The following is a 27,295-nucleotide window of genomic DNA, read 5'->3' as shown; positions in this document are numbered from 1 at the left end:
AACTCGAAACGTATTAAAAATGTAAGAGTTAATTCACATTATAATTAATATAGCCCCGATAGTTAAACTCGAAACGTATTAAAAGTGTAAGAGTTAATTTACATTATCATTAATATTCTAAGTGGCAGACCAGATGCTTGTAATTTTGTATTTACGTTGCATAATTTTCGATCAGAGGTTCCCAACGGGACTGGGGGGGGGGTCGATGAAAATTTAAAGGTCAGTTAGGGGTCAACTGGGAGTAGACAGCTGGATATGTAGGGAAAATTTATCGCCATGATCAAGGTCCTATTTCTTGCAAAAAAATAGAATAAACTAAAACACTCAAAAAGAAAATCCGAAATGTTTCAGACTTTAAATTACGTCCAAAAAGGCGTTTTTTTAACATTTTGTGTGTTACCTTTATTTATCAATGTTCTTCGCATTTAAACCACAAAATTCAGTTCAACAACAATATCGCAAAATAATTTAAAAAGAACATATGTTTAGAATTTCCGACACACAGTGTAGCGCGCTGGAGATAAAAACTTTATTTTTTGTACAGTGTTGCCATTGCTGGCCTAAGTTTATTCTTTGAGTTTGTTAATAAAAAATTCGTTAAAGTTTTATAAAATATGAAATAGATAATAAAAGAAATTCGAAATTCGGGTCTCGAGGCAGGCTTCCAAGAACTAGTCTGGTAGCAAAATTCTGTCATTTTGGGTGTTATCGTCTGGTATATACTTCTCTCGTGATGAGCATATGTGGCTGATGTTCTAATTTATGAAGATAATCGATCATCCAACGATACAGTCCTGTTTGGTTGGTGCCCCAAATTTGTTCCACTTTTCTGATATTAATTACTTGTTACATCAACCGCTTTTTATCTTTACAGTGATAATTAGAATGGTTTTGAAATATTACTCTTCCTAAAGGAATTAATCATTTTTAAGAGTAGAATAAATATTCTTTCGTCGTTCTCAATACTAGGATTGAATAGTAAAAGAAAGAAAGTGTTCTTTGACGTAAAATTTACATGCAAAACTCACAGTTTCTTTCTTTGTTAGTAACAGATTTAACAAAAATCACGTAGTTTTAGGTAAGTTTTCTTAATTTAACAAAATTTAACAAAAATCACGTAGTTTTAGGTAAGTGCAGAAGTTTTGAAATACTTCTGCACCGTGGTGTTCTTATATAAACTCATGTGATATAACTGTTAAGCCAATGTGACCAAAATCTTCCGAAAACAATGCAAAGCTAAACAGTTCCAACGAACCCAGACAGGAAAGTTGTTGGTGCGTCTGATTGCCGTACTGAAGGGCCCGGGTTCGAACCTCGGAGAAGGCCCACCTGTTAGGTGCCTCCATAATAAAGTGACCATCACTTTCGCCCTTATTAGTGGTCAACGTCTATGACGAGACTATTGGCTGCCACTGGAAAGAAAAAAAATTAACGATTTTGGAGTCGACAGACATTGTTTGAAACATAATTTTGTTATCTGAGACAATTATTATTATCTGATACAATAATTATTATTATCTGAGACAATAATTACTATCTGAGACAATACAGTTAGGTTTTTTTTTTTTTTCTAGCCGGAAGGAGAACAGCCCAGAAGGGCTGTTAGTCTCAAAACGTGATTTTGCGTTGAATCACTATAAAAGTCTGAATCACTTTCCAAATTGTTGCCAACAAATATTATCGCTCTGTATTATATTTGAAGAAATTAAATAATGGAAAAACTGCATGAGAATCTTCTTGTTTATCGGAAGGTGAAAAAACAACGGTACCTAGAGGCATCCAATTTTGAAGAACGTAATCCTCCTTCCAATAAGGGCATCTGAAGGCCCAAATTTCAAATTTGGAATTTGTTTTATTACGTTTTCATATTTTGTAAAACTTTAACGAATTTTTGATTAACAAACTCAATGATTTAAAAGCGAGCAATGGCAACACTACCCGGAGAGGAGGAAAACTTTTTATCTCCAACTTTTTAACACAGCGAAACTGTGTTATGTGTACTAAAGATATGCTCATTTTAAAACTATTTTGCCCGAATTTTGAATTTCGAATATGATTTATTATCATGTATCAAATTTGTTTTATTATCATGTATACTTTTTATCATGTTTTGTAAAACTTAAAACGATTTTCCGATTAATAAACTCAATGATTTTAAAGCGAGCAGTGGCAACACTGTACGTTTATTTAAACATTTTTATCTGCAGCGCCCGAGACTGTCTATCCGAAATTATAGAGATATGCTGTTTTTAAGTATTTTATTGTGTCTTTCAAATTTTGTAAAACGTTTACGAATTTTCGATTAACAAACTCAGCGATTTTATTCACATACACATATACGTTTCGATTTCAAAGCGAAACGTATATGTGTATGCAAATAAAAATTAACGCCCCTAAAACTCCATCCCTCCACCCCCCAATTACTTGCATGTTATAACGGAACCACATGGACAAATCTTAAAGTTCCAAACTGCTTCGGTCTTCTGTTAAAGGGGTCGCCTTAGAGAGCATAATTATCTGAGTTGTTTAACACCAGTATTTATTATGTTCTTAAATACACTATCCACTTTTAAATGCGATCGCGGTGAGAAGTTTCACCGTATGGTAGTTCGTGATAAGGTGTCCGAATTTGGACGTTTGCAGTGTATAATGTCTGTGCGGTATAGAAGCACTTAAAGTATATGGGTTCCCTCGAGCGGCTTGGTGGTAGGTGAAGAGACGTGAACGTACTGGCCGTAACTGGACAGTCTCGTAATGTCACCTTTATAGTACTCAAGGCTCATTGCAACGACAGATGTAGTTTTGCATTCCTTGCGACGATGTAAGTCGTGAGCTTGTTCTGATTAGGTTAGACAAGAGAGATTAGCAACGCATATTTGGAAGAAAATGATTCTCCTTATAACAGGAAAAAAAATCTCTCTCCATTTCGTTTAGTTCCTGTTTTATTATCGGATAAGTCTGTCAGACACAATTAGCGAAAGTTGGAGAATAATGAATATAAAGTTGGAGAGTTCTTAAGTTTTGCTGTGATCATATAATTTTCAGTTGTTGAAATTAGTGCAGAAACAAAGAAAAACACTTATGATCTTGTAATAAATTAAATGTTATGGGATTTTTTATTGGCTCATACAATGAACTGTTGCCTCTGAGGCTGAAAGAGCATCCAATAATACCGATTTATTCGAAGTATGAGCATTTTAGAATAAGTTGTAGAGAATAATCGCCTTGTTCCATGCGTGTTCTCGTGATGTAAGTGGAAAATTTGCAATTCGACCCCTTGCAAGGGCACAGTTCAGCTTTCTTGTCTCCTGTTCCGAAAAGTCTAATAGTCTAGACGAGACACTCCAATTAAAATGACGTGAACGGTTACTCGTAAGCACCTGAATTTTTCCGGCTGGGTCTCGTGTTTAGTTGCATTTTAAACGGGGGAGAATGTAAGAAATTTTTGCTTTCCCCCGTGCGCATATTTCACAAGTGCACATCTGTGTAGCCACCGTGGGAGTGGCTTCTAGGAGAGACCAATGGGCATCCGGTAATATTTCTGTCATGTTACCCGACCTTTCGCGTGCTTTAAGATTTAAGCAAGATGGTTGAAAATATTCTGCCACGCAATTTTCTGTACAAAATAATTAAAGCATTGTCTCATTTCTTCTGAAAATTTTCATTGCAAAGTTAGATTAAATATAAGCAATCGAAGATTTCACTACCTGATTGAAAGAATTTGAAATGTGTTGGATACTTCGCAATGAAAAACACATGTTGGATACTCCGCAAAAATATCCATGTGAAATATTACTTAATGAGATGAAGAAAGAAATATGTGATAAACATCTGAGCACAAATGCTATCTTTACATAAAACTATGCATATGAGAAAAATATTTACACCAATTATATTTGCAAATAGAAGTCAGCACTTTTTATTGCAGTCTATATGAAAAAGATGATCTATAATAATAGCCAATGCAGAATTTTATTCAAAGTGAACTTTCCTAATTTGCATTCGTATACATTTAGTGAGTTAAATTTCACATTTAATAAATGCTCACTCTTAAATGTGCTCACTCTTAAATACACAAGAAATACTCATCAAACAGAGTGAATTTATCTTATTCACAACGATTATATTCAATTCATTAACCTATAACTTTTGGTGTTAACAGTGGATATAATCAGATCATACATAATATACATTCTGAATCTTACACTTTAAAAACAAAAGAATGCAAGCACTGAAATAAGAAAACACTAGATTCATTGTAATGCTTCTGGTCCTTCTCAGCTCATTTAAAATAAAACTACACACTTGTATTCTCTTAATCCACAGGTGTTAGTAAATGCATAATATTCGAGGCTAACTGTAGCTCGAGCCATTTTCTCGATGTAAAGAGCGATAAAATGGCTTGAATAAGTCGCGAAAAAATCGCGTTTCGTGATAAAATCGCGTTTCGTGACAAAAATCGCAAAATTGAAATATCAGCGAATTATTAAACTCAGAAAACGAAAGCACTACGAGATTTTCTATTATTACGCCATATATTTATAAGGGCGAAACAAATGCAAATTAAAATGTAAAAAACATACGCTCACATGCACGAGGATTTAGTGTTACAAGAGCGAAAAGAAGCTCATTGGTCTATTTTCGAAACACCTCCCTCAGTGGCTACGCTGATGTGCACTTGTGAAATATGCCCCCCCCGTGCGTGTTCTTATAGTGTAAGTACAGTTATCGAGTCCATGAGCTGTCGTTCGAATCCTGCCGAAAACACAACTGATTTTTTATGTTAAGGTATTTCTCCCACTTCCCTAGCGTGCCTTCGTGGTGTAACGGTAGCACGCTGGGCCGGTATTCCAGAGGCCCGTGGTTCGATTTCCGGCGAAGGCGGTTGTTAATTTTTCATCTCTCCGGCTTCCAAATATATACCTAATGACTCTACAAGTGGCGCCCGAACTAAAAGGGTTATGGATGATGATTCTCCGCACCCAGGATTTGGCGACTAGGTCCCCTAAAACCCTAGTCGCCCTTTAAAAAAGGGGAGTATATAAGGTATTTCTCCCACTTCCCTAGCGTGCCTTCGTGGTGTAACGGTAGCACGCTGGGCCGGTATTCCAGAGGTCCGTGGTTCGATTTCCGGCGAAGGCGGCTGCATATTTTTCATCTTTTCTGTTTCCAATTAACCTAATGACTCTACAAAGAGTCCGTGTAAGACATTGAATTTAGTAAAAAAATACGGCCGGTTGGGTAGATCTATAATTACATTAGTAGTATAAAAATACGGGTTCTGCGACACGGGGTGTGGGCGTGGTCAATGACGTCACACAGAAGGCGGGGCCAAAGGCAACGTCATCACACTAAGAGGCGTGGTCACGAGTGGAGTTGAGGTGTTGGTAGACTGCTGATTGAGTTGTAGACCTCCTGCTTTTCATTTAAAGTTAGTTTTTTAAAAATTGGCAACGGGAAATATTTTCTGCATCTTAATTTTGATGATATAGCGATGCTGCCCTCTATTAATGAAAAAGTGAATTATATGTTTTAGAAATATATTTTTTAAGTCTGGTGTTAAAATGATTCAATGCGCGACTCTGAAAACAATGTAAAAGAAACAAATATAAAAAAAAAAGACTTTCCTTTAATGATAGTTCATCATGTTATGAAAATGTAACTACAAGATAATTTTTTTTTATTACTCAATTTTATTCTGATACTTTTATCCTTTCTAGTTTTTCATGAAACTTTAACTTATTTCTTAGGTTTTCTGTTTCATAATAACATATTCATTTACTGTCATATTTTTTTAATACTTAACGTTTCTAATTTATTTGTAATATTTTATTTAATTTCCACATACTATTTTTTCATACCTTTCATAAATTTCAGAATACCCTGATTTTTAACTTATACGTTATATTTCACAAACGTTCCCGCACGTGCTGTTTATTTGTTACATTACTTAATTTTAGATGCAATTTCACACTTTTTTTAACGTTATAATGTTCAATATATTCTGAATTTTTACTTCATTTACTTTTTTTAAACCATTCTAGTATTCTATACACACTTTAACTTAGCGATATGAAATTGTATTTAAAAAGAAACGTTTATTTTTCGTGATCTTAGTTCTTTTACTAAATTTTCTACAGAATTTCTAATTTCTTTCACGTGTTTAACAATATCTTCCTTACATTACCGAATATTTAAAAAAAAACTTAAGTCTATAACTGTTAATTGCTTTTCTTACGTTCATGATTTCCCTTCTGTGTTTATATTTCTTAATTCTAGCTTAACTTATTTATTATAATGTTTTTATTTCTGTCTCATCACTCGTAATTCCAACATTTTATCCCTTTTTATTCATTTTAATGATATGGATTGTTTTCATTTACTCCATATTCAAATATTTCCTTACAATTTTTATAATACTTGTTTTATTCCTCGATCATAATAGATCATCTACAGGTTTTACTCAGAAATTTCCATTCACAACTTTACAGTTTAATACCATTTATATCTAAATGTATTTCTTTCTCATATAGTTTTATGGTCTTCAAAGTTTCTAACATCATGTTTAGTTTTAAATCCCGATTACCTTTAAGTGTGTTGATAATTTTCATTTCTAATTTTACAACCACGTTCAGTGTTTCTTTCATCCACACATACCAAAATATTTCTTACATTTTCTGATATTTAGTCTATGTCATATTTCAGTACTTAAAATGAATTTACACTGCTCACACTATTATTTTTTCATGTTTTAGAGACACTAACTATACTAATTATACTATTTTTCCTGCACTAATTGCATCTATGTCAGCACTCATGATAAACTAGCAATTGTTTTGCATCACATGCATAAAGAAATTCTTAAAACCAACTTTTTCAATATCGTACTCAAATTACTGTTTTCCAGATGGGAATTACCAGTATTCTTTGGTTTTACTCTGTTACATCTTTTTAAATTTTAACATCTTACTTTTAATTCTAACATACATCTTTTGAACAGTTTTTTCTTTTAATGATAGTCTTACCTTATTTGTTCAAATTAATTCTTTCATTCACCTTCTTTACTACCTTTCAGTACCTTCATAATTCACTATGCAAACGCAATGTCTTTCACTGACATTCTGTTTAATTGACAAAGTTTAATTGACAAGTTTCCTTAATTGACAAAAAGCGAATTATTTCTCATTTCAAAATAGAACTACTATATTTTTGCACAAACATTACCTTTATCCATTCAAGCCACCCCTTAACCTGTAACTGACGTAGCGATAGGAAAGGAGATTCTTATCATATGCTCTTTCGACATTTGAGGTTTCTAGAACTTCTTTGACAAGTATATCAATACCATCAGAAAATATACTTAACACTTTTACCCAGTTTAAAGGCAACATACTGTTATAAGAATGGTTTTAGTTAAATTTATAACACAAATAAACACATTTTGTGCTAAATAGGCATAAACATTTAGATTCAGAATATTTCTTTTTAATCCGATGTAAGACTTGAATTTCATTCATGATACGGATTGTCTCTTGATTTTTTTTTTTTTTTTTTGTTTACCTTACACTAATAGAAAATTTTTATTTTACAAGTTCAGCTTTTAACGAAATAGAAATAAAAACTACGATACACCTGGTGTTTTTAAGAAAAGGAACTTTGATATATTTCTGGAAATGTAAATGCTTTTAGAGTTTTTTCTTTCAATAATGTTGATTTTCATTACTTTACTAATTTCAATAATTCTCTTATTAGCTAATATGAATGAAAGAAGATTGTCAAAAATGTGACACAGTATATAATTCTTACGAACATACGTACCTTTACCAGCATACAGATATTACAGATTGAAATGAAGAAAGATACAGATATTTTACTCCAATCTACATTAAATTAAAAAAATATTTAAACTTTCATACATTCCAAAGAATAAACGAAAACTCAATAGATATTGTCATGTTTGTATATATGAGATAAAAGTTTTATGAATGGTATTTAAAGTAATGCTTAGAACTTCATAAAAGCGAACATTCACTATGTTAATACACATATCATCAGTTATTTACATAATTCAATGTAATATTAATCATTACATGTACTATATGCATATATATTTAAAGTTTAATTGTCTTACAATTGAATAATTAACTATTGAGAGAAAGAGGTTCATATCTTACACTATTTAATTCACATGGAACAATTTTTTCCATCAACCACATTGAACCGCGTTTATTAAATTCGCCAAAGCTCTTTTATTTCTGCATTTTCACATTCACGACACATTTTAAATGTAACTATTGATTACCATTTCAAACACCGATATCATAACTCAGTGTAAAACTACATCATAACTCATTTTTTCCCTACTAACTACAATTTTATATATTCAAGAAGTACATCTAAGACATGATCATTTTCTATGTTCTAGCAAATCGATTCAATTGCGAACATACTATTAAAACTTGCGATTTTAGAAGACTTGCATGTATTAACGATGTCAACGTTTCTTCGTTTTTATAAGATTCACATCAAATCATGTCGCATTCGAATTTGGTGTAAGAGATCACTTTTTCTTTTAAACACTTGTAAACAATGGATGCAATTTATAGGAAGAGAAGTATCATGCTGTTTCAAAACATCATCATCAGCATATTTCTGTTTCTTTTGACACCGGCAACATTTAAAAAAAAAGTTTCCTGAGATATTCTTCAAATTCTGTTTTACTTGAAAAAATGTCCGAACATTCAATACGATGTAAAGATTTATATTGTTTTAAATTCTTATGCTCACTAAATATTTTTTATCATGATTTACTCTTAAAAGTAACTTTATTAGTTTTCATATCCTTTTTACATGAAAAGAACTTGTGATTATTCACTACAAAATTCTAAGACGAGAAGCTCCGCGACTTTTCAAACTATAAACTTAAATTTCTTAGGACATACACTACATCTGATGTTTCTTTCATGAGATTTCAAATATCTCTTCAGATTACTCGTATTCAAGAAACCTCACAAATATATCACATAAGTTCAGCGAATAATCGCTTCATAAACTCTTAAATTTTCAACACGAGTGAATCACTTGAAGCATATACTGCACTGTAAACATACAATACTTAAAAAAATTGTTATAAAAAATAAAAATACATTCATTTCACCAAGAAGCTTTTCTATTTAAATACATTTATTTATTTCCAAAGAACATGTTTCTGTATTATACATAAAATATACTTAGAATTTTCTTTCATTAGTTAATATCAAATTAACAACAATATCCATTTACTGATATTTGATATACATGTTTGCTTTAAAATTAAAACTAAAATTTCAATATATTTCTATTAAAAAAACATAAGGAAAAAAAATACTCATAACATCAACCAAAGACAGAAATTTAAATAGAATATCTGTACTTATATTAGTGCATTTTTATAATCTTCATAACATTTCGATTCAAAAAACCTATTACAAAATAAATGAAACATTTTTTTTTCTGCCTTATATTTTTAAAATTAATACATAAAAATATATCTTCACCAATATATTTAATTATATCCTCAACACTTATTATAATGCAATCATGTCTTGTTTGTGAAGGATGATTTACAATGCAACCTTCGCACTTATATAGCTTTTTTATCACTGAATTTAATTCAGTTTTAGTAGAGTTTATGAGTTCTTTAAAAAGTTCATCATCTTACCATACCTTATCATATCTAACCTTACCATATCCGAACAATTGTTTTTACATTTGATTTGCAACGGTAAAATAATTTCAAAAATACTTTTATATAAAGTATTAGATACATCAGGAATAATTTCTTTCAATTTTTTTAAAATATCACAGTTTACTTTTAGCTATGTAGGTTTTAGTTTAAAAGAATTTTCATCTTGTTTAAAAACTTGTTGAAAAATACACTCACCTTTTTTGTTGAAAACTACCAACTCATTATTGCAAATGATGCTGGCACTCGTATGGACAAGATTAAATTCATATATTTTTGAGGAAAATTCTTGCCATGTTGCAGGAGTTATAACAACACCGCGTGTAGTAGGGTATAATATTTTATTTTGTTCCACATATTCACGTAGATGAATGTTCATTCTGTTTTCAAACTGATTTATGGACACAAAATATCCCCAACCAAGAGTCCACTGTGCAATCAACTTCGAACTTTCTTTTTTCTGTTCTCGATTATTCGGCATGAAGATATTTTCAGGAACAGACTTCATATAGTGGGCAAACCAGTCATCCTCTGGAAGTTCATCCTCATTATCTTCCAAGCGTCGTTTTTTAATTTTCGAAATTTTTATGTTTCGGAATGTGATACTAATTCTAGGATCTTTAACGTCAGGTTGAGAGGGTATTCCGTGCATCCAAAATTGATTCGTTGGGGGTTTCATTACAAGGAGAGTTCCATGAGTTAAGTCCACGCTTCGAGATGTGAAATTTCGCCTGGTAAATACCATTTGACGTTTTGCACCTAAACTGATGATAGGTATATCACTTTCAGGTTCGAGACAAGTTTCATTGTCTTTATGCGTTGAAATTTTCGCCACTCCGTCAGGATAATAGTTCAATAAAGCAAAATTATACTTTTTGCCAGTTATCGTTTCAACATAATCTTTTACATTTAGAAGAGTTTGAGTCCATGGTTCTGCACAAATGCTCGTTCCAGAGAATTCGTAACTAAGTCCTTCATCACCAAAACCGAGTACTTTTCTTCGTGGAACATACTGAGTCCCATTAATTTCAAAACTAATATTTTTAAAATCATAATTTGATAGTTCATCTAGCAAAATATCAGCTTCATTTCGTGAATAAAATTCTTCGTATAATTCCACATTTAACTCTGTATCACATATATTCCTCATATTCGCTTTTGAATCTAACGACAATTCTGAATGATATAGAAATAAGTAGCATTCTTAAATAGCAAAAATTATCTAAAACATACATTAACGAAATGATTTCATCAACACTTATCGTAATACATTCTTGTCATGTCTTGTTTGTGAAGCCAGTCTTTCCGGCGTCATATGTGTAAAAATAATCATGATAGGATAGTGGGAAAGAGTTATAGTGTCCTAATGTTGTTATTCTGAAACTCGATATTACATATATGCATAAGGAGAATCTTAAAAGCATCATCCACTTATCATGATAGAGTAATGGAAAATTTCTAAAACTCTGATAATCATACGCGAAAGAATGTATTATCTTAAGGTTATTGTTGCTATTCCAAATTTGACAGTACATACAGAAGAGAAGGAAGATCCTTGATATGCGCTGTAGACTTCACGTTATCATGATAACGTGCAGCGCTAACCTTAAGATATAACAATAACCTTAAGATAATACATTCTTTCGCGTATGATTATCAGAGTTTTAGAAATTTTCCATTACTCTATCATGATAAGTGGATGATGCTTTTAAGATTCTCCTTATGCATATATGTAATATCGAGGTTCAGAATAACAACATTAGGACACTATAACTCTTTCCCACTATCCTATCATGATTATTTTTACACATATGACGCCGGAAAGACTGGCTTCACAAACAAGACATGACAAGAATGTATTACGATAAGTGTTGATGAAATCATTTCGTTAATGTATGTTTTAGATAATTTTTGCTATTTAAGAATGCTACGTATTTCTATATCATTCAGAATTGTCGTTAGATTCAAAAGCGAATATGAGGAATATATGTGATACAGAGTTAAATGTGGAATTATACGAAGAATTTTATTCACGAAATGAAGCTGATATTTTGCTAGATGAACTATCAAATTATGATTTTAAAAATATTAGTTTTGAAATTAATGGGACTCAGTATGTTCCACGAAGAAAAGTACTCGGTTTTGGTGATGAAGGACTTAGTTACGAATTCTCTGGAACGAGCATTTGTGCAGAACCATGGACTCAAACTCTTCTAAATGTAAAAGATTATGTTGAAACGATAACTGGCAAAAAGTATAATTTTGCTTTATTGAACTATTATCCTGACGGAGTGGCGAAAATTTCAACGCATAAAGACAATGAAACTTGTCTCGAACCTGAAAGTGATATACCTATCATCAGTTTAGGTGCAAAACGTCAAATGGTATTTACCAGGCGAAATTTCACATCTCGAAGCGTGGACTTAACTCATGGAACTCTCCTTGTAATGAAACCCCCAACGAATCAATTTTGGATGCACGGAATACCCTCTCAACCTGACGTTAAAGATCCTAGAATTAGTATCACATTCCGAAACATAAAAATTTCGAAAATTAAAAAACGACGCTTGGAAGATAATGAGGATGAACTTCCAGAGGATGACTGGTTTGCCCACTATATGAAGTCTGTTCCTGAAAATATCTTCATGCCGAATAATCGAGAACAGAAAAAAGAAAGTTCGAAGTTGATTGCACAGTGGACTCTTGGTTGGGGATATTTTGTGTCCATAAATCAGTTTGAAAACAGAATGAACATTCATCTACGTGAATGTGTGGAACAAAATAAAATATTATACCCTACTACACGCGGTGTTGTTATAACTCCTGCAACATGGCAAGAATTTTCCTCAAAAATATATGAATTTAATCTTGTCCATACGAGTGCCAGCATCATTTGCAATAATGAGTTGGTAGTTTTCAACAAAAAAGGTGAGTGTATTTTTCAACAAGTTTTTAAACAAGATGAAAATTCTTTTAAACTAAAACCTACATAGCTAAAAGTAAACTGTGATATTTTAAAAAAATTGAAAGAAATTATTCCTGATGTATCTAATACTTTATATAAAAGTATTTTTGAAATTATTTTACCGTTGCAAATCAAATGTAAAAACAATTGTTCGGTATGGTAAGTTTAGATATGATAAGGTATGGTAAGATGATGAACTTTTTAAAGAACTCATAAACTCTATCAAAACTGAATTAAATTCAGTGATAAAAAAGCTATATAAGTGCGAAGGTTGCATTGTAAATCATCCTTCACAAACAAGACATGATTGCATTATAATAAGTGTTGAGGATATAATTAAATATATTGGTGAAGATATATTTTTATGTATTAATTTTAAAAATATAAGGCAGAAAAAAAAATGTTTCATTTATTTTGTAATAGGTTTTTTGAATCGAAATGTTATGAAGATTATAAAAATGCACTAATATAAGTACAGATATTCTATTTAAATTTCTGTCTTTGGTTGATGTTATGAGTATTTTTTTTCCTTATGTTTTTTTAATAGAAATATATTGAAATTTTAGTTTTAATTTTAAAGCAAACATGTATATCAAATATCAGTAAATGGATATTGTTGTTAATTTGATATTAACTAATGAAAGAAAATTCTAAGTATATTTTATGTATAATACAGAAACATGTTCTTTGGAAATAAATAAATGTATTTAAATAGAAAAGCTTCTTGGTGAAATGAATGTATTTTTATTTTTTATAACAATTTTTTTAAGTATTGTATGTTTACAGTGCAGTATATGCTTCAAGTGATTCACTCGTGTTGAAAATTTAAGAGTTTATGAAGCGATTATTCGCTGAACTTATGTGATATATTTGTGAGGTTTCTTGAATACGAGTAATCTGAAGAGATATTTGAAATCTCATGAAAGAAACATCAGATGTAGTGTATGTCCTAAGAAATTTAAGTTTATAGTTTGAAAAGTCGCGGAGCTTCTCGTCTTAGAATTTTGTAGTGAATAATCACAAGTTCTTTTCATGTAAAAAGGATATGAAAACTAATAAAGTTACTTTTAAGAGTAAATCATGATAAAAAATATTTAGTGAGCATAAGAATTTAAAACAATATAAATCTTTACATCGTATTGAATGTTCGGACATTTTTTCAAGTAAAACAGAATTTGAAGAATATCTCAGGAAACTTTTTTTTTAAATGTTGCCGGTGTCAAAAGAAACAGAAATATGCTGATGATGATGTTTTGAAACAGCATGATACTTCTCTTCCTATAAATTGCATCCATTGTTTACAAGTGTTTAAAAGAAAAAGTGATCTCTTACACCAAATTCGAATGCGACATGATTTGATGTGAATCTTGTAAAAACGAAGAAACGTTGACATCGTTAATACATGCAAGTCTTCTAAAATCGCAAGTTTTAATAGTATGTTCGCAATTGAATCGATTTGCTAGAACATAGAAAATGATCATGTCTTAGATGTACTTCTTGAATATATAAAATTGTAGTTAGTAGGGAAAAAATGAGTTATGATGTAGTTTTACACTGAGTTATGATATCGGTGTTTGAAATGGTAATCAATAGTTACATTTAAAATGTGTCGTGAATGTGAAAATGCAGAAATAAAAGAGCTTTGGCGAATTTAATAAACGCGGTTCAATGTGGTTGATGGAAAAAATTGTTCCATGTGAATTAAATAGTGTAAGATATGAACCTCTTTCTCTCAATAGTTAATTATTCAATTGTAAGACAATTAAACTTTAACTATATATGCATATAGTACATGTAATGATTAATATTACATTGAATTATGTAAATAACTGATGATATGTGTATTAACATAGTGAATGTTCGCTTTTATGAAGTTCTAAGCATTACTTTAAATACCATTCATAAAACTTTTATCTCATATATACAAACATGACAATATCTATTGAGTTTTCGTTTATTCTTTGGAATGTATGAAAGTTTAAATATTTTTTTAATTTAATGTAGATTGGAGTAAAATATCTGTATCTTTCTTCATTTCAATCTGTAATATCTGTATGCTGGTAAAGGTACGTATGTTCGTAAGAATTATATACTGTGTCACATTTTTGACAATCTTCTTTCATTCATATTAGCTAATAAGAGAATTATTGAAATTAGTAAAGTAATGAAAATCAACATTATTGAAAGAAAAAACTCTAAAAGCATTTACATTTCCAGAAATATATCAAAGTTCCTTTTCTTAAAAACACCAGGTGTATCGTAGTTTTTATTTCTATTTCGTTAAAAGCTGAACTTGTAAAATAAAAATTTTCTATTAGTGTAAGGTAAACAAAAAAAAAAAAAAAAAAAAAAAAAAAAAAAAAAATCAACAGACAATCCGTATCATGAATGAAATTCAAGTCTTACATCGGATTAAAAAGAAATATTCTGAATCTAAATGTTTATGCCTATTTAGCACAAAATGTGTTTATTTGTGTTATAAATTTAACTAAAACCATTCTTATAACAGTATGTTGCCTTTAAACTGGGTAAAAGTGTTAAGTATATTTTCTGATGGTATTGATATACTTGTCAAAGAAGTTCTAGAAACCTCAAATGTCGAAAGAGCATATGATAAGAATCTCCTTTCCTATCGCTACGTCAGTTACAGGTTAAGGGGTGGCTTGAATGGATAAAGGTAATGTTTGTGCAAAAATATAGTAGTTCTATTTTGAAATGAGAAATAATTCGCTTTTTGTCAATTAAGGAAACTTGTCAATTAAACTTTGTCAATTAAACAGAATGTCAGTGAAAGACATTGCGTTTGCATAGTGAATTATGAAGGTACTGAAAGGTAGTAAAGAAGGTGAATGAAAGAATTAATTTGAACAAATAAGGTAAGGCTATCATTAAAAGAAAAAACTGTTCAAAAGATGTATGTTAGAATTAAAAGTAAGATGTTAAAATTTAAAAAGATGTAACAGAGTAAAACCAAAGAATACTGGTAATTCCCATCTGGAAAACAGTAATTTGAGTACGATATTGAAAAAGTTGGTTTTAAGAATTTCTTTATGCATGTGATGCAAAACAATTGCTAGTTTATCATGAGTGCTGACATAGATGCAATTAGTGCAGGAAAAATAGTATAATTAGTATAGTTAGTGTCTCTAAAACATGAAAAAATAATAGTGTGAGCAGTGTAAATTCATTTTAAGTACTGAAATATGACATAGACTAAATATCAGAAAATGTAAGAAATATTTTGGTATGTGTGGATGAAAGAAACACTGAACGTGGTTGTAAAATTAGAAATGAAAATTATCAACACACTTAAAGGTAATCGGGATTTAAAACTAAACATGATGTTAGAAACTTTGAAGACCATAAAACTATATGAGAAAGAAATACATTTAGATATAAATGGTATTAAACTGTAAAGTTGTGAATGGAAATTTCTGAGTAAAACCTGTAGATGATCTATTATGATCGAGGAATAAAACAAGTATTATAAAAATTGTAAGGAAATATTTGAATATGGAGTAAATGAAAACAATCCATATCGTTAAAATGAATAAAAAGGGATAAAATGTTGGAATTACGAGTGATGAGACAGAAATAAAAACATTATAATAAATAAGTTAAGCTAGAATTAAGAAATATAAACACAGAAGGGAAATCATGAACGTAAGAAAAGCAATTAACAGTTATAGACTTAAGTTTTTTTTTAAATATTCGGTAATGTAAGGAAGATATTGTTAAACACGTGAAAGAAATTAGAAATTCTGTAGAAAATTTAGTAAAAGAACTAAGATCACGAAAAATAAACGTTTCTTTTTAAATACAATTTCATATCGCTAAGTTAAAGTGTGTATAGAATACTAGAATGGTTTAAAAAAAGTAAATGAAGTAAAAATTCAGAATATATTGAACATTATAACGTTAAAAAAAGTGTGAAATTGCATCTAAAATTAAGTAATGTAACAAATAAACAGCACGTGCGGGAACGTTTGTGAAATATAACGTATAAGTTAAAAATCAGGGTATTCTGAAATTTATGAAAGGTATGAAAAAATAGTATGTGGAAATTAAATAAAATATTACAAATAAATTAGAAACGTTAAGTATTAAAAAAATATGACAGTAAATGAATATGTTATTATGAAACAGAAAACCTAAGAAATAAGTTAAAGTTTCATGAAAAACTAGAAAGGATAAAAGTATCAGAATAAAATTGAGTAATAAAAAAAAAATTATCTTGTAGTTACATTTTCATAACATGATGAACTATCATTAAAGGAAAGTCTTTTTTTTTTATATTTGTTTCTTTTACATTGTTTTCAGAGTCGCGCATTGAATCATTTTAACACCAGACTTAAAAAATATATTTCTAAAACATATAATTCACTTTTTCATTAATAGAGGGCAGCATCGCTATATCATCAAAATTAAGATGCAGAAAATATTTCCCGTTGCCAATTTTTAAAAAACTAACTTTAAATGAAAAGCAGGAGGTCTACAACTCAATCAGCAGTCTACCAACACCTCAACTCCACTCGTGACCACGCCTCTTAGTGTGATGACGTTGCCTTTGGCCCCGCCTTCTGTGTGACGTCATTGACCACGCCCACACCCCACACCCCGTGTCGCAGAACCCGTATTTTTATACTACTTACATTTAATGTTTATGAATTTTTATAGACTTGTTTTATACGCTATTTAACATATGAACGGTTCGGTTTCGGTTTAGTTAATCACGTCAAAGCACACTCGGACTTGGCACACCTAAGGGGAGGAATGCTTTCGTGGAGTATTGTCTAAGGAAAACTAGCTCGTATACACGTTTTAAGATAATAGCGATATCGAGTAAAAGTTTTGCTTTGGAGGTGTAGACACTTTACAATAAGACAGGATTATTCGCTTTTTCCAAGGAAAAAATCGCTGCATTGGAAAATCGAATTGTTTTCGATCGTGGATTAATGGAAACTGAAGGAAACAGCAGAGGATGAAAAATTTGGAATCCTCTAAAATTCTACATCTCTAAAAATGTTAACGTTAATGTCGAATTCTAATTCTAATTCTAAATTTAAAGATATTGAAGTTTTGAATAATCAAAGTACTGTTGCACACGGTAGAAGAATTTCTGGTGCTATTCCGTTTTGAGGCCCGTAAAAAAATTGCAGCGAAAATGTATGCGCAAAAGCGCCAAATGTAGCGTACGCGTTGATTTCAGATTGCGTAAGTTTATATAGGTCTATATTTCTTAAAACGCCATTGAAATACCAGTTTAATTTTTAAATCCTTTTTTTTTTTTTTTTTTAAATCCTTTTTTGATATCCTATGGATTTAACAATTTGGGAATTGCCCATGACGAAAAGTCGGCAATAGAATTTTGGGTAAAGTGCAGAATCACCCACTACTTGACGCGTTTTTAAGAATTGCACATACTCGGTATCCATGTGCACATCGACCTATTTTCACTTTAAAAAAACAATCCCAGAATTGCACAAAAATGGCACTGCGCACACTCTTGACTTTATCTATGTACACATCGACCTATTTTCATTAAAAAAATAAAAGAATATTGACAAAAATCCAATTGTTTTTACCCTTGTAAAAAGCGGCAAACAAATAAGTGAGCGATTCTGCACTTCACCGAGAATATTTTCAAAGAAAAGGCATCATTCATTATAGAAAATTACGTTTGAACAACCAACGAGATGAAATTATGCTTTAGCGATAAGTCTGTAGCGAAATAGCGATGCAGGTATCCATTCAGTTATGTTTAGCAATTTTTATATAAATTAAAATAATGATCTGAAATAGTTATTTACTCTTATGCTTCCATTTAGTCATGTGTAGCCTTTTTCGTATAAATTATAATAATAAAAAAGTATTATACGAAATTAACCTTTCATCTAAATTAAAACATCAAACTTAGATAGTTATTTACTATTATACTTCCTTTCTTGCCGCAATTATTAGGGTTGCCGCAATTATTTTTGGCACCATTAGCATCAACAATAGTTTGGCGATTTTTTACGGCCCTCGAAATCGAATAGTACCGAATTTTTTTTTACATAACTTTGGATTGCAGTACTGCGGACGTTTGAGCAATCCGATGCCTGTTACACATGCTAGAAGAAATGTTTTAACATAGCTCTGGACTGATATACTGCAGACATTTGAGGAGTTGAATGTTTCTTGCACATACTTGGAGAATTGCTTTAATATAATATAGCTTTGGATTGCAGTACTGCAAACATTTGAGCAATCGAATGTCTGTTACACAGGCTTGAAGAATTGCTTTATTATATCTCTGGATTGCTGTACTGCAAACATTTAAATAATCCAAAGTCTGTTGCACATGGTAGAACTGAATTATTTTAATTTAGCTCTGGATTGCAATATTGCGAGTGTTTGAGTTAATCTAACTATTGCACATGCTGCAAGAGTTGTTTTAGTATAGGTTTGGATTGCAATACTGCAAGCATATTAAACATTTTAATTACATCAAACTCGTGTAGCATGACCTTTCTCAGGCACTTTGAAACTAACTAAACGTTTCAACTTGCGTATATAATGGCTAAACATGTCACATTCGTTTTTGCAAAGCGTGAAATGCATACTTAACACTATTTTCTGTATCTTTAACAGATTCGAACGCTTTTTTTAGCCACCCCCCTCGTTTCTTTGTGTAGTTGGAAGAAAGAAGGGAAGAATACTCCCGCTTATGCATGTCTTTCCCCACCTCACTCGGTTATTTGAATAATTATTCGCCAAAAATAGATAGCTCTTATTTTGTTCCTTTTCAGAAGTACAGCATATATGTGGGACATCGTAACACCTTTTCATCCGATGAGGATGCTACAAAATTAAGAAATAAATAGAGAAAAGGAACTTTCTATCCCTTCGCTTCTAAATCATAACAACCGGCCTAATTCGCTTCAAAGACCGAAGTAAAATAAATAAATAAATACAAATCTCTACAAGGAAGCTTCAACAAAAGGGGGTCGGTAGATGGGATGACCCGGGGGGGGGGTTAGCGAACAAGCGGTCGCGCATCGCTGAGTGACTCTCCTCTATCCAGGCCGTGTGGTATCGTGCCGATTAACCTGTTCGCAGTCACAGTTGTAGTCACGCTTTGAGTGCTCCCTAATTATGCTCATCAAGGGAAGGATTGAAAAAGTCGTGTTGGTACTAAATGCCACCACACGTGAGGAGATTATCAAGCGATTTAATGCATTTTTGTAAGGGGGCTCTTTGTGGTAAATAAAACAATTAACAGTGGGGGAAGGGGAAAAAAAGTCTTAACATGCGAATTAGATTAAAGATTGGAATCTCGACAAACGTGTTATTTGGGATCATTATTTTAAGCTATCTGTGTCAAATAACCGTGAGTTGTTTTGTTTATAAACATTTTATCTTTTACAGTCTTAACCCTAATTTCTTTAAACGTTTAGAGACATGAATAAAAAGTTTAACTGTAACCTCACGATTTAGTTGGATGTTTGGGGGAGGAATATGTCCGTTAACACCAAAAGACTTGGAAATCGAATGTATTTTAAAACAATTGTAAGCAGTTGACCTTTGACCAGCGGAGATTCGAAATCCGCAGCTCCGTTTTGCTTCTTTTTTTTTTTTTTTTTTTCAATAAGCATACCCAAATGCTGTTATCAGCGCCGAACACTGGTAGTTCGATCCGAGATTCCAAACTCTCGAATGCAATTGTCGACTCAAAGTGGCAAGAAGAATGGGATTCTCCATTGCAAGGCAGAAGAGTCCACGATTTTTTCCCAAGAACTGATAAAGAGGCACTGCAATATGACCATGTTCTGAATCAGTATATCACAGGGCACGGTTCTATCCCCACCTGCTTCCATGACAGAGGCATGTGCGCCACGGATCTCTGCATATGTGGCGAAAGAGATGACCCTGATCATTACATTCTTGGCTGTAATCTAACAGACGGCAAACATCTGATTAAGCCTAACAACAGTCTAATACCATTTAATAAATACGCAATAAAGAACAGATACCTTAGGACCAAAATCAGAGACGTTCTTACACATATCCAAAGAATCGGACTGGACATTTTTCATATCTAACGCTTATTCATCTCCATATATTTCTAATATATATATACGCGTAAAAAGCTTGGTTCAAATTGGAACAGAGAATTGAGACTAAAGTTTTTCAGACGTAGTTTATTTAATTCATTAAAAATTTCTCGCGCAAAGTTTCAATTGTCTGTTTCGGCGAAACGCGTAATAGAGTTAGCTTGGTGCGAAATTCATTTAAATAAAATTTCCCTTGTAAAGCCAAAATGAACTTCGAATTAGGCTAATTAACCATTTTCCACTTCTTATTTTATTATATTTTATATATTTTTCATATTTTACCTTGATCAATTAATTAGTATTTTACTGTGTTTTATAATCTACTTTTTTCGTTTAGCATATAGGCTACTATCTTTATTTTACCTCGTTCGATTGATTTGTTTTTTTACTGTGTTAAAAATTACCTAGTTTGTTTAGCATATAGCTTTTTTATTAATTTAACATGTAAATATTCAAATATTTTTTTCCTCCTATTTCACACATTTCATAGCAACTAAATATGCTTATGTTGGAGTTTTCACGGAGCCTCAGTTTTTGATAACTTTTTGGCGTGCATACTAAAATTTATCTTCTAATTTCCCTAATTTTGCAGCACAATGGGCAAAATTTTGACCTAAATTGGTGTTTTTAGTTTGTTCTTACAACCTTACTTATAATATATATATATATAATTTTAATATTTCAACAATTTCATTTTTCTACGCAATGCTGATGGACGGGAGCTCCAAAAGACTTAGAAAAGACATTTGTTCATACATTTAGATTTTTGTAAGCATCAGGTGTTGAACTTTTCAATGTGAAACGTCTTTTCTCAATGTGATTTGTGATCAGTTATCTCATGGAAGTCCTGTCTCATAAAGGTGTTGATGGTAAATAAGGAGGGGCGGGAGGACCTCGGACCACCCCCCCGGAGTGTTCACCGCCACATACATCCCTGCGGATGCTGTGCCATAATCCACATAATCTAATCCGTGAATATATACTTCTACAGCATCGGACTTCTTGCTTATCTAACTATCGCATGAACTTTCTCATAGCTCTTCCTATTCTTTATTTAATTGCATGCGTGAAGACGTAAAATATAAAACGTCATTTTATGCACCAGCTGCTGATCCGGAAATTTGGAACTTTGTGCGCAAAGACTTAGTAGCACGATAACACCAGAGTTTAGTAACGCGAAAATTTTAGAAACACGATTTTAATGAAATGAACAAAAATGTTTAAACTAAATAAATTAAATAAAAAATGAAAATCTGAAAACTATCAGATTTTACATTACGCCCAAAGTGTAGCTTTTTTAACGTTTTATGTGCTACCTTTGTTTATTAAATATCGTGTTCTTCGCACGCAAATCATAAAATTCAGTTCAAGAGCAATATCGCAAAATAATTTTAAAATGAGCGTATCTTTATAATTTCCGATACACAATCTCGCCCGCTGGGAAAAATTCCCTGTACAGTATTGCCATTGCTCGCTTTGAAATCGTTGAGTTTGTTGATCAAAAATCCGTTAAAGTTTTACAAAATATGAAACAGATAATAAAACAAATGCCAGATTCGTTATTCAAAATTTTTTAAAATTATTTTTGTCTTTATTATTAAGCATCATTTTCTTCGCACTACGCCACATACAATTCAACAGCAAAATTGCTAAAACGTTAAAAGCAGCATAGCGGTTTACGTTTAGGTTTCCCGATGCGTTTACGAAATTGTCTTTTAATCTTTTTATTATTAACGTTTTGTGTGTTTTATTGTTTTGCGTACTTATTAAATATCACTTCTTGGTGTTTACGCAACATAAATTTTGATTCACCAGCAAAATCACAGAATATTTTAAAACAGCGTATTTTAGAATTTCCGATAGGCAAGTCTCTCGCGCTGGAGATAAAAATTTTCCATACAGTGTTATCACGTCTCCCTTTGAAATTGTTGATGTGCCCATGTTCAGGTGGGGGACTACGTTATTCAAAATTGGATTTCGTTGTCTTTTTATTATTAACGTTTTGTGTGTTTACTTTATTTATAAAATATCACCTGTTTTGAATTTAATCATCACTACTCTGTTTTTAATCCAAGCATTGCTCTTCTTAATTTAATCGTGGCTAATTTGTTTTCTTTTAATTCAACCATTGTTCTGTTTTTAATTTAATTATCGCTACTGTATTTTTAATTTAATCATTGCCACTCTGTTAAACGTGTAATAAGTTTGTAATTAGTGCAAGTGTAATAAAATGACTAAAATTTTCATTATTTGTTCAGTCAATCTCCACAGATTGCATTCAAAGACATCTAAATATATCATTGTTTGAAGAGTTGAACAAACTGAAAGGTAAAACTGAGCGGAAAAGACTTCGAAAAGGAGGCGTTGGGCCAAGAAAAAGGTTGAGAGACTTATGTTTCAAAGAAACGTATATGAAATCTGTGGAACACACCGAGCTTCTATTCACTTTTTAAAGATAAAATCCGGATAGAAAAGCTGTACCTAAATTTGTTATCGACCATTGTTTTAACTGCTTCCCCTGCGAATGAAAGAGATGTTTAAGCAGACATAAACAACTCCTCCTTGTCACTTGCATCACATTTGCAGGCTCTCACTTCAAGTTGTCGCGCTTTTCTCCCCCAATCCCCTCCTCCCCTTGTCGCACGCGAAAAAAAGAATGTTCGTCACTCCGCGCGGCGACGCGTCCCCACCCCGCAGACGATTTATCCGAAACGCGCAGCGGCGGCAACGCAGTTGGAGAAAAAGTGAATCCTTGCCAACCCCACTCTATCGGCAGTCTCCCGCGGCAGTTGCCGGCCCTAGGAAAGCTTATCGTCTGCGTATCGATTTGCCTGTCATCGTTTTCATTACCGGCGTCTTAATCGATGATAATCGCTCGACAGCGCACCCGCTCTTTTTGGAGAAGTGTTGAAGTTGTTCGTAGTGTCTTCGATGTGAATTGGAAGAGTCGACAACCGTATTCCGGAAGGGAAAACAAGGGCTTATTTATTCCCTTGGAGCTTCGATTCCGATTGTGATATTATTCTAACTGTCGTAGTGCTTCGATTATTTCCCCCTCGTTATTGACGATATCAGCAATTCTACTCTTCATTTATAAATATGACGCTGCACTAATTGTGGCATCTAGCATCATTGTTATTTATTTATTTATTGAAATTTCAAAAAAATTTAAAATTTAGATTTAGGATATAATTTTTAGTTCATGTTACTTACTATTGTTTCTTAATTTTAATTTAGTATTTTAAAATTTCCCTCCAACCAATTTAATTGTGTAGTGTATGGAAAACTTTGTGCGCACAGCTAAGTAAATTTTTCCAATCACTTTTTATTGCATCTTTAAATAAATGGTGCTTTTATTATTAGGCTGTAATATCTAAAAAGTTTTTTTGCAAGAACTGTAATATAAATTGTAAACATATACCAACCAGTTTTTTTGCAAGAAATTTAATATAAATTGTAAATTTATACCAACCACTTTTTCTGCAAAAAGTTAAGGTTTTTTTTAAATTATTTTTAATCTCTAAAGCTAATTGAACATTTTAGTAATATTCTATTTATTTATAAAATCAATTTTTTTAACCTTTTTAGTGTATTGCATGTGTTGTAAATTAATGTCTATTTTAAATGATGACTTACTTGCAGTTCGCGGTTTGATTAACCGAAAGAAGAATTTCAAATATGATCAAACACTTTATCACTATATTTTATGTTGCTGAAGCAGATTTTACGTTATTTGTCTAAAATTTGTAACCCATTCTTCGGCTTTGTTATATGCATGCCATAAATGAATACAACTTTTGAATCTGTTGGGCAATATTTCGAATCTTCTGTGAAATGATATGTTAAATTCCCTGACTATGTCGAAATCTAAGTCAGTAGCAACAAAAATACTCAAACTGTTTTATGTGAAGTATTTTGTTTGAATGCAGCCTTTGGGCTATTTTTGCAATTTGTGCCAGGCCACAGGCCGGCTCACTACAAGGTGTCTTCTTTGTCCAACAGCTGTCCAAAGGGGGCGGGTCCCCCCGAGCCAGCACGCCCTACCCGGACAGATACCCTTGGCCAATGGTGATGCGCTCAATGGGCATTCCTCCTACTTGTCCAGTTTCATCTCCTTGCTGCTTCGGGCCGAACCCTACCCACCATCCCGTTACGCCCAGTGTATGCAGCCGAACAACATCATGGGCATTGACAACATCTGCGAGCTGGCTGCCAGGCTACTCTTCAGCGCCGTGGAGTGGGCGAGAAACATACCTTTCTTCCCCGACCTTCAGGTGACCGACCAGGTGGCGCTGCTCAGGTTGGTCTGGAGCGAACTGTTCGTGCTAAACGCTTCCCAGTGCTCGATGCCCCTGCACGTGGCGCCCCTGCTCGCAGCAGCCGGGCTCCACGCGTCTCCCATGGCGGCGGACAGAGTGGTTGCCTTCATGGACCACATCAGGATCTTTCAAGAACAAGTGGAGAAGCTAAAGGCACTGCACGTGGATGCTGCCGAGTACAGCTGCCTCAAAGCCATTGTCCTCTTCACAACGGGTGAGTACTTTTCCGCTCCTTTACACCACTCATAACAAGTGTTTTCATCACACATGACTCACCCACACAAATGTTGTTTGTTACACATGTTTGTCTATTTGTCTACATTCTTGTTTGCTGACACTTCTTCCAATATTATACCAATACATTATGGAACATTTATTGGATTGAAACATAAGTAATGGCCGTTATTTTAATTAAAAATTTTTTATTTTATTTGAACAAAACAATAAATTAGTCAATAATATCCGAGTTTTTGGACTTTCCCCATAGACCCAAGATGTCGAACTATAGTCATTTGACTACAACTCATTCGTTCGGCTAATTCTCGAGTAGTTTGACTCGCGTCTTCGTGCAAAAGTTGATCCAAACGCTCTTCATCAAACTCATTTGGTCGTCCGGAACGAGCAGCGTCTTTGACGTTGAAATGAATTTGTCAAACCAATTATTTGCAGTTCGTTCAGGCATTGCACTTTCTCCATACACTTCACAAACTTCTCGGAAAGCTTCTCTAGCATTGGCGTCTCGATTAAAAGTAAATAAAAGAAGGTGTCAAAAATGCTCATTTTTGTCGACTTGACACTCCATTTGAATGATCTCAAAAATTAGCTCAGCCAAAAAAATGAAATACACCCTTTTGTAGAGGGAAAGATCCTCTTTCGAATAACACAAAACATGTTTCCATTACATTTTATTTTTACCGCGTAATTTTAAGCACAACATAAACGGCCATTCCTTATGTTTCAACACAATAGTAATACATGAAGTGGTACATTACACTGAATGTACATAGGACATTAAAAACAATGTGATTGACTTATAAATGCATTTATCATGTAATACAGTGACGGAATATACAATGTAAGGAAACTTAATAACATTTATCATGTAATACAGTGTAAATCTTATGTGGCAGAAAAATAATTTGTTGTGTTCTGCTTGAAATTACTTTTGAACCTTTATATAAACATACATATTTTTACCAATATACAATTCTTGAAATTTCATATATAATTACGTTTATTCTTGAATGAATACAATTTTAAGAATTTTGTATCGGTTAGTCGATTCTTGACATCTGTTCGCTTAGATCAGTTCTGGCGGCAAGTTCTGTTCTGTTCAGTTCTGTCCTATGTATTGAAAATTAGTTCCTTTCAAATTAACTATGGAAGTGTGTGTGTTACGTCTCTGATGAGGTTCCTTACGTAAACCATTTTTCTTTGTTTATTTTCTGAGATTTTGCGCTTAAATCTCCGTATCCTATTTTTCTTTCCTGAATAATTTCAAACTGACCATGCGGCTTAAATTTATATGATGTCTTTCGAAGACGTGATGCACCAATTCTTCTGTTTATGCTAATTAATTTGTTATTATGATGACGTTTCTAAATATTTTGTTATGCACACCGCTTAGTGAATTTTATCACGGCCCAGTGTTTACGCTACTTATATTTTATACAGAAGACTGCTCGGTTATGGCGCATTAGTTACTGTCTAAATGCATCTTAATTATCTATTCCTACTCTGCTTAAGCAGCATTATTATCAGATAAAGACGTGCTTGCTCAATCTATGATACATGCTGCAATGTTTTTTGCCCGAGAAAGCATTTTATTCTGAATTGTGAAACATACTTTGCAAATTTTGTGGATTATGAGATCTTCATTTAAGCGTCCTGGCATATGAAATATATGTACGAGGTAAAAGACTGATGATGCTTTTTGAATACATACATGAGACATACATGAGAGTTTTGTAAAATCTAAGTAACCGAAATGTATTTAGTGTTACTCGAATTATTCGCCAGACATCATCGTCATCATCATCATCATCAATATTGCCGGCATATTGTTGTTTTTACGCAACGTTTCCGGCTCTTAACACATAGGCCCGAAGGGCGCATGACTGTAGTCGGCAATGACGATTGAAAGGAGGCATCAGTAGTGAGAAGGGGGGGGGTGACAGTATGACGTCACAAG

The 27,295-nt window shown here is 32.5% G+C and overlaps 1 protein-coding gene across 2 annotated transcripts in view; it reads left to right on the top strand.

Moving 5' to 3' along the window:
• The window catches only part of LOC118194187 (steroid receptor seven-up, isoforms B/C-like), a 187,004-nt gene that overhangs the window by 18,340 nt on the left and 141,369 nt on the right, over positions 1 to 27,295 (top strand). For both annotated transcript variants that reach the window (XM_085827256.1, XM_085827257.1), the window contains exon 2: positions 24,788 to 25,318. In XM_085827256.1, the coding sequence (XP_085683382.1) occupies positions 24,788 to 25,318 (531 nt within the window). The remainder of the gene's footprint in view (positions 1 to 24,787; positions 25,319 to 27,295) is intronic.

This window comes from Stegodyphus dumicola, chromosome 11, assembly GCF_044657685.1.
Source record: "Stegodyphus dumicola isolate Sdum_Otavi_A_Nest chromosome 11, ASM4465768v1".
Lineage (NCBI taxonomy): Eukaryota > Metazoa > Arthropoda > Arachnida > Araneae > Eresidae > Stegodyphus > Stegodyphus dumicola.
The sequence above is the reverse complement of the archived record's forward strand: the minus strand, read 5'-3'. Positions and strand labels throughout refer to the sequence as shown.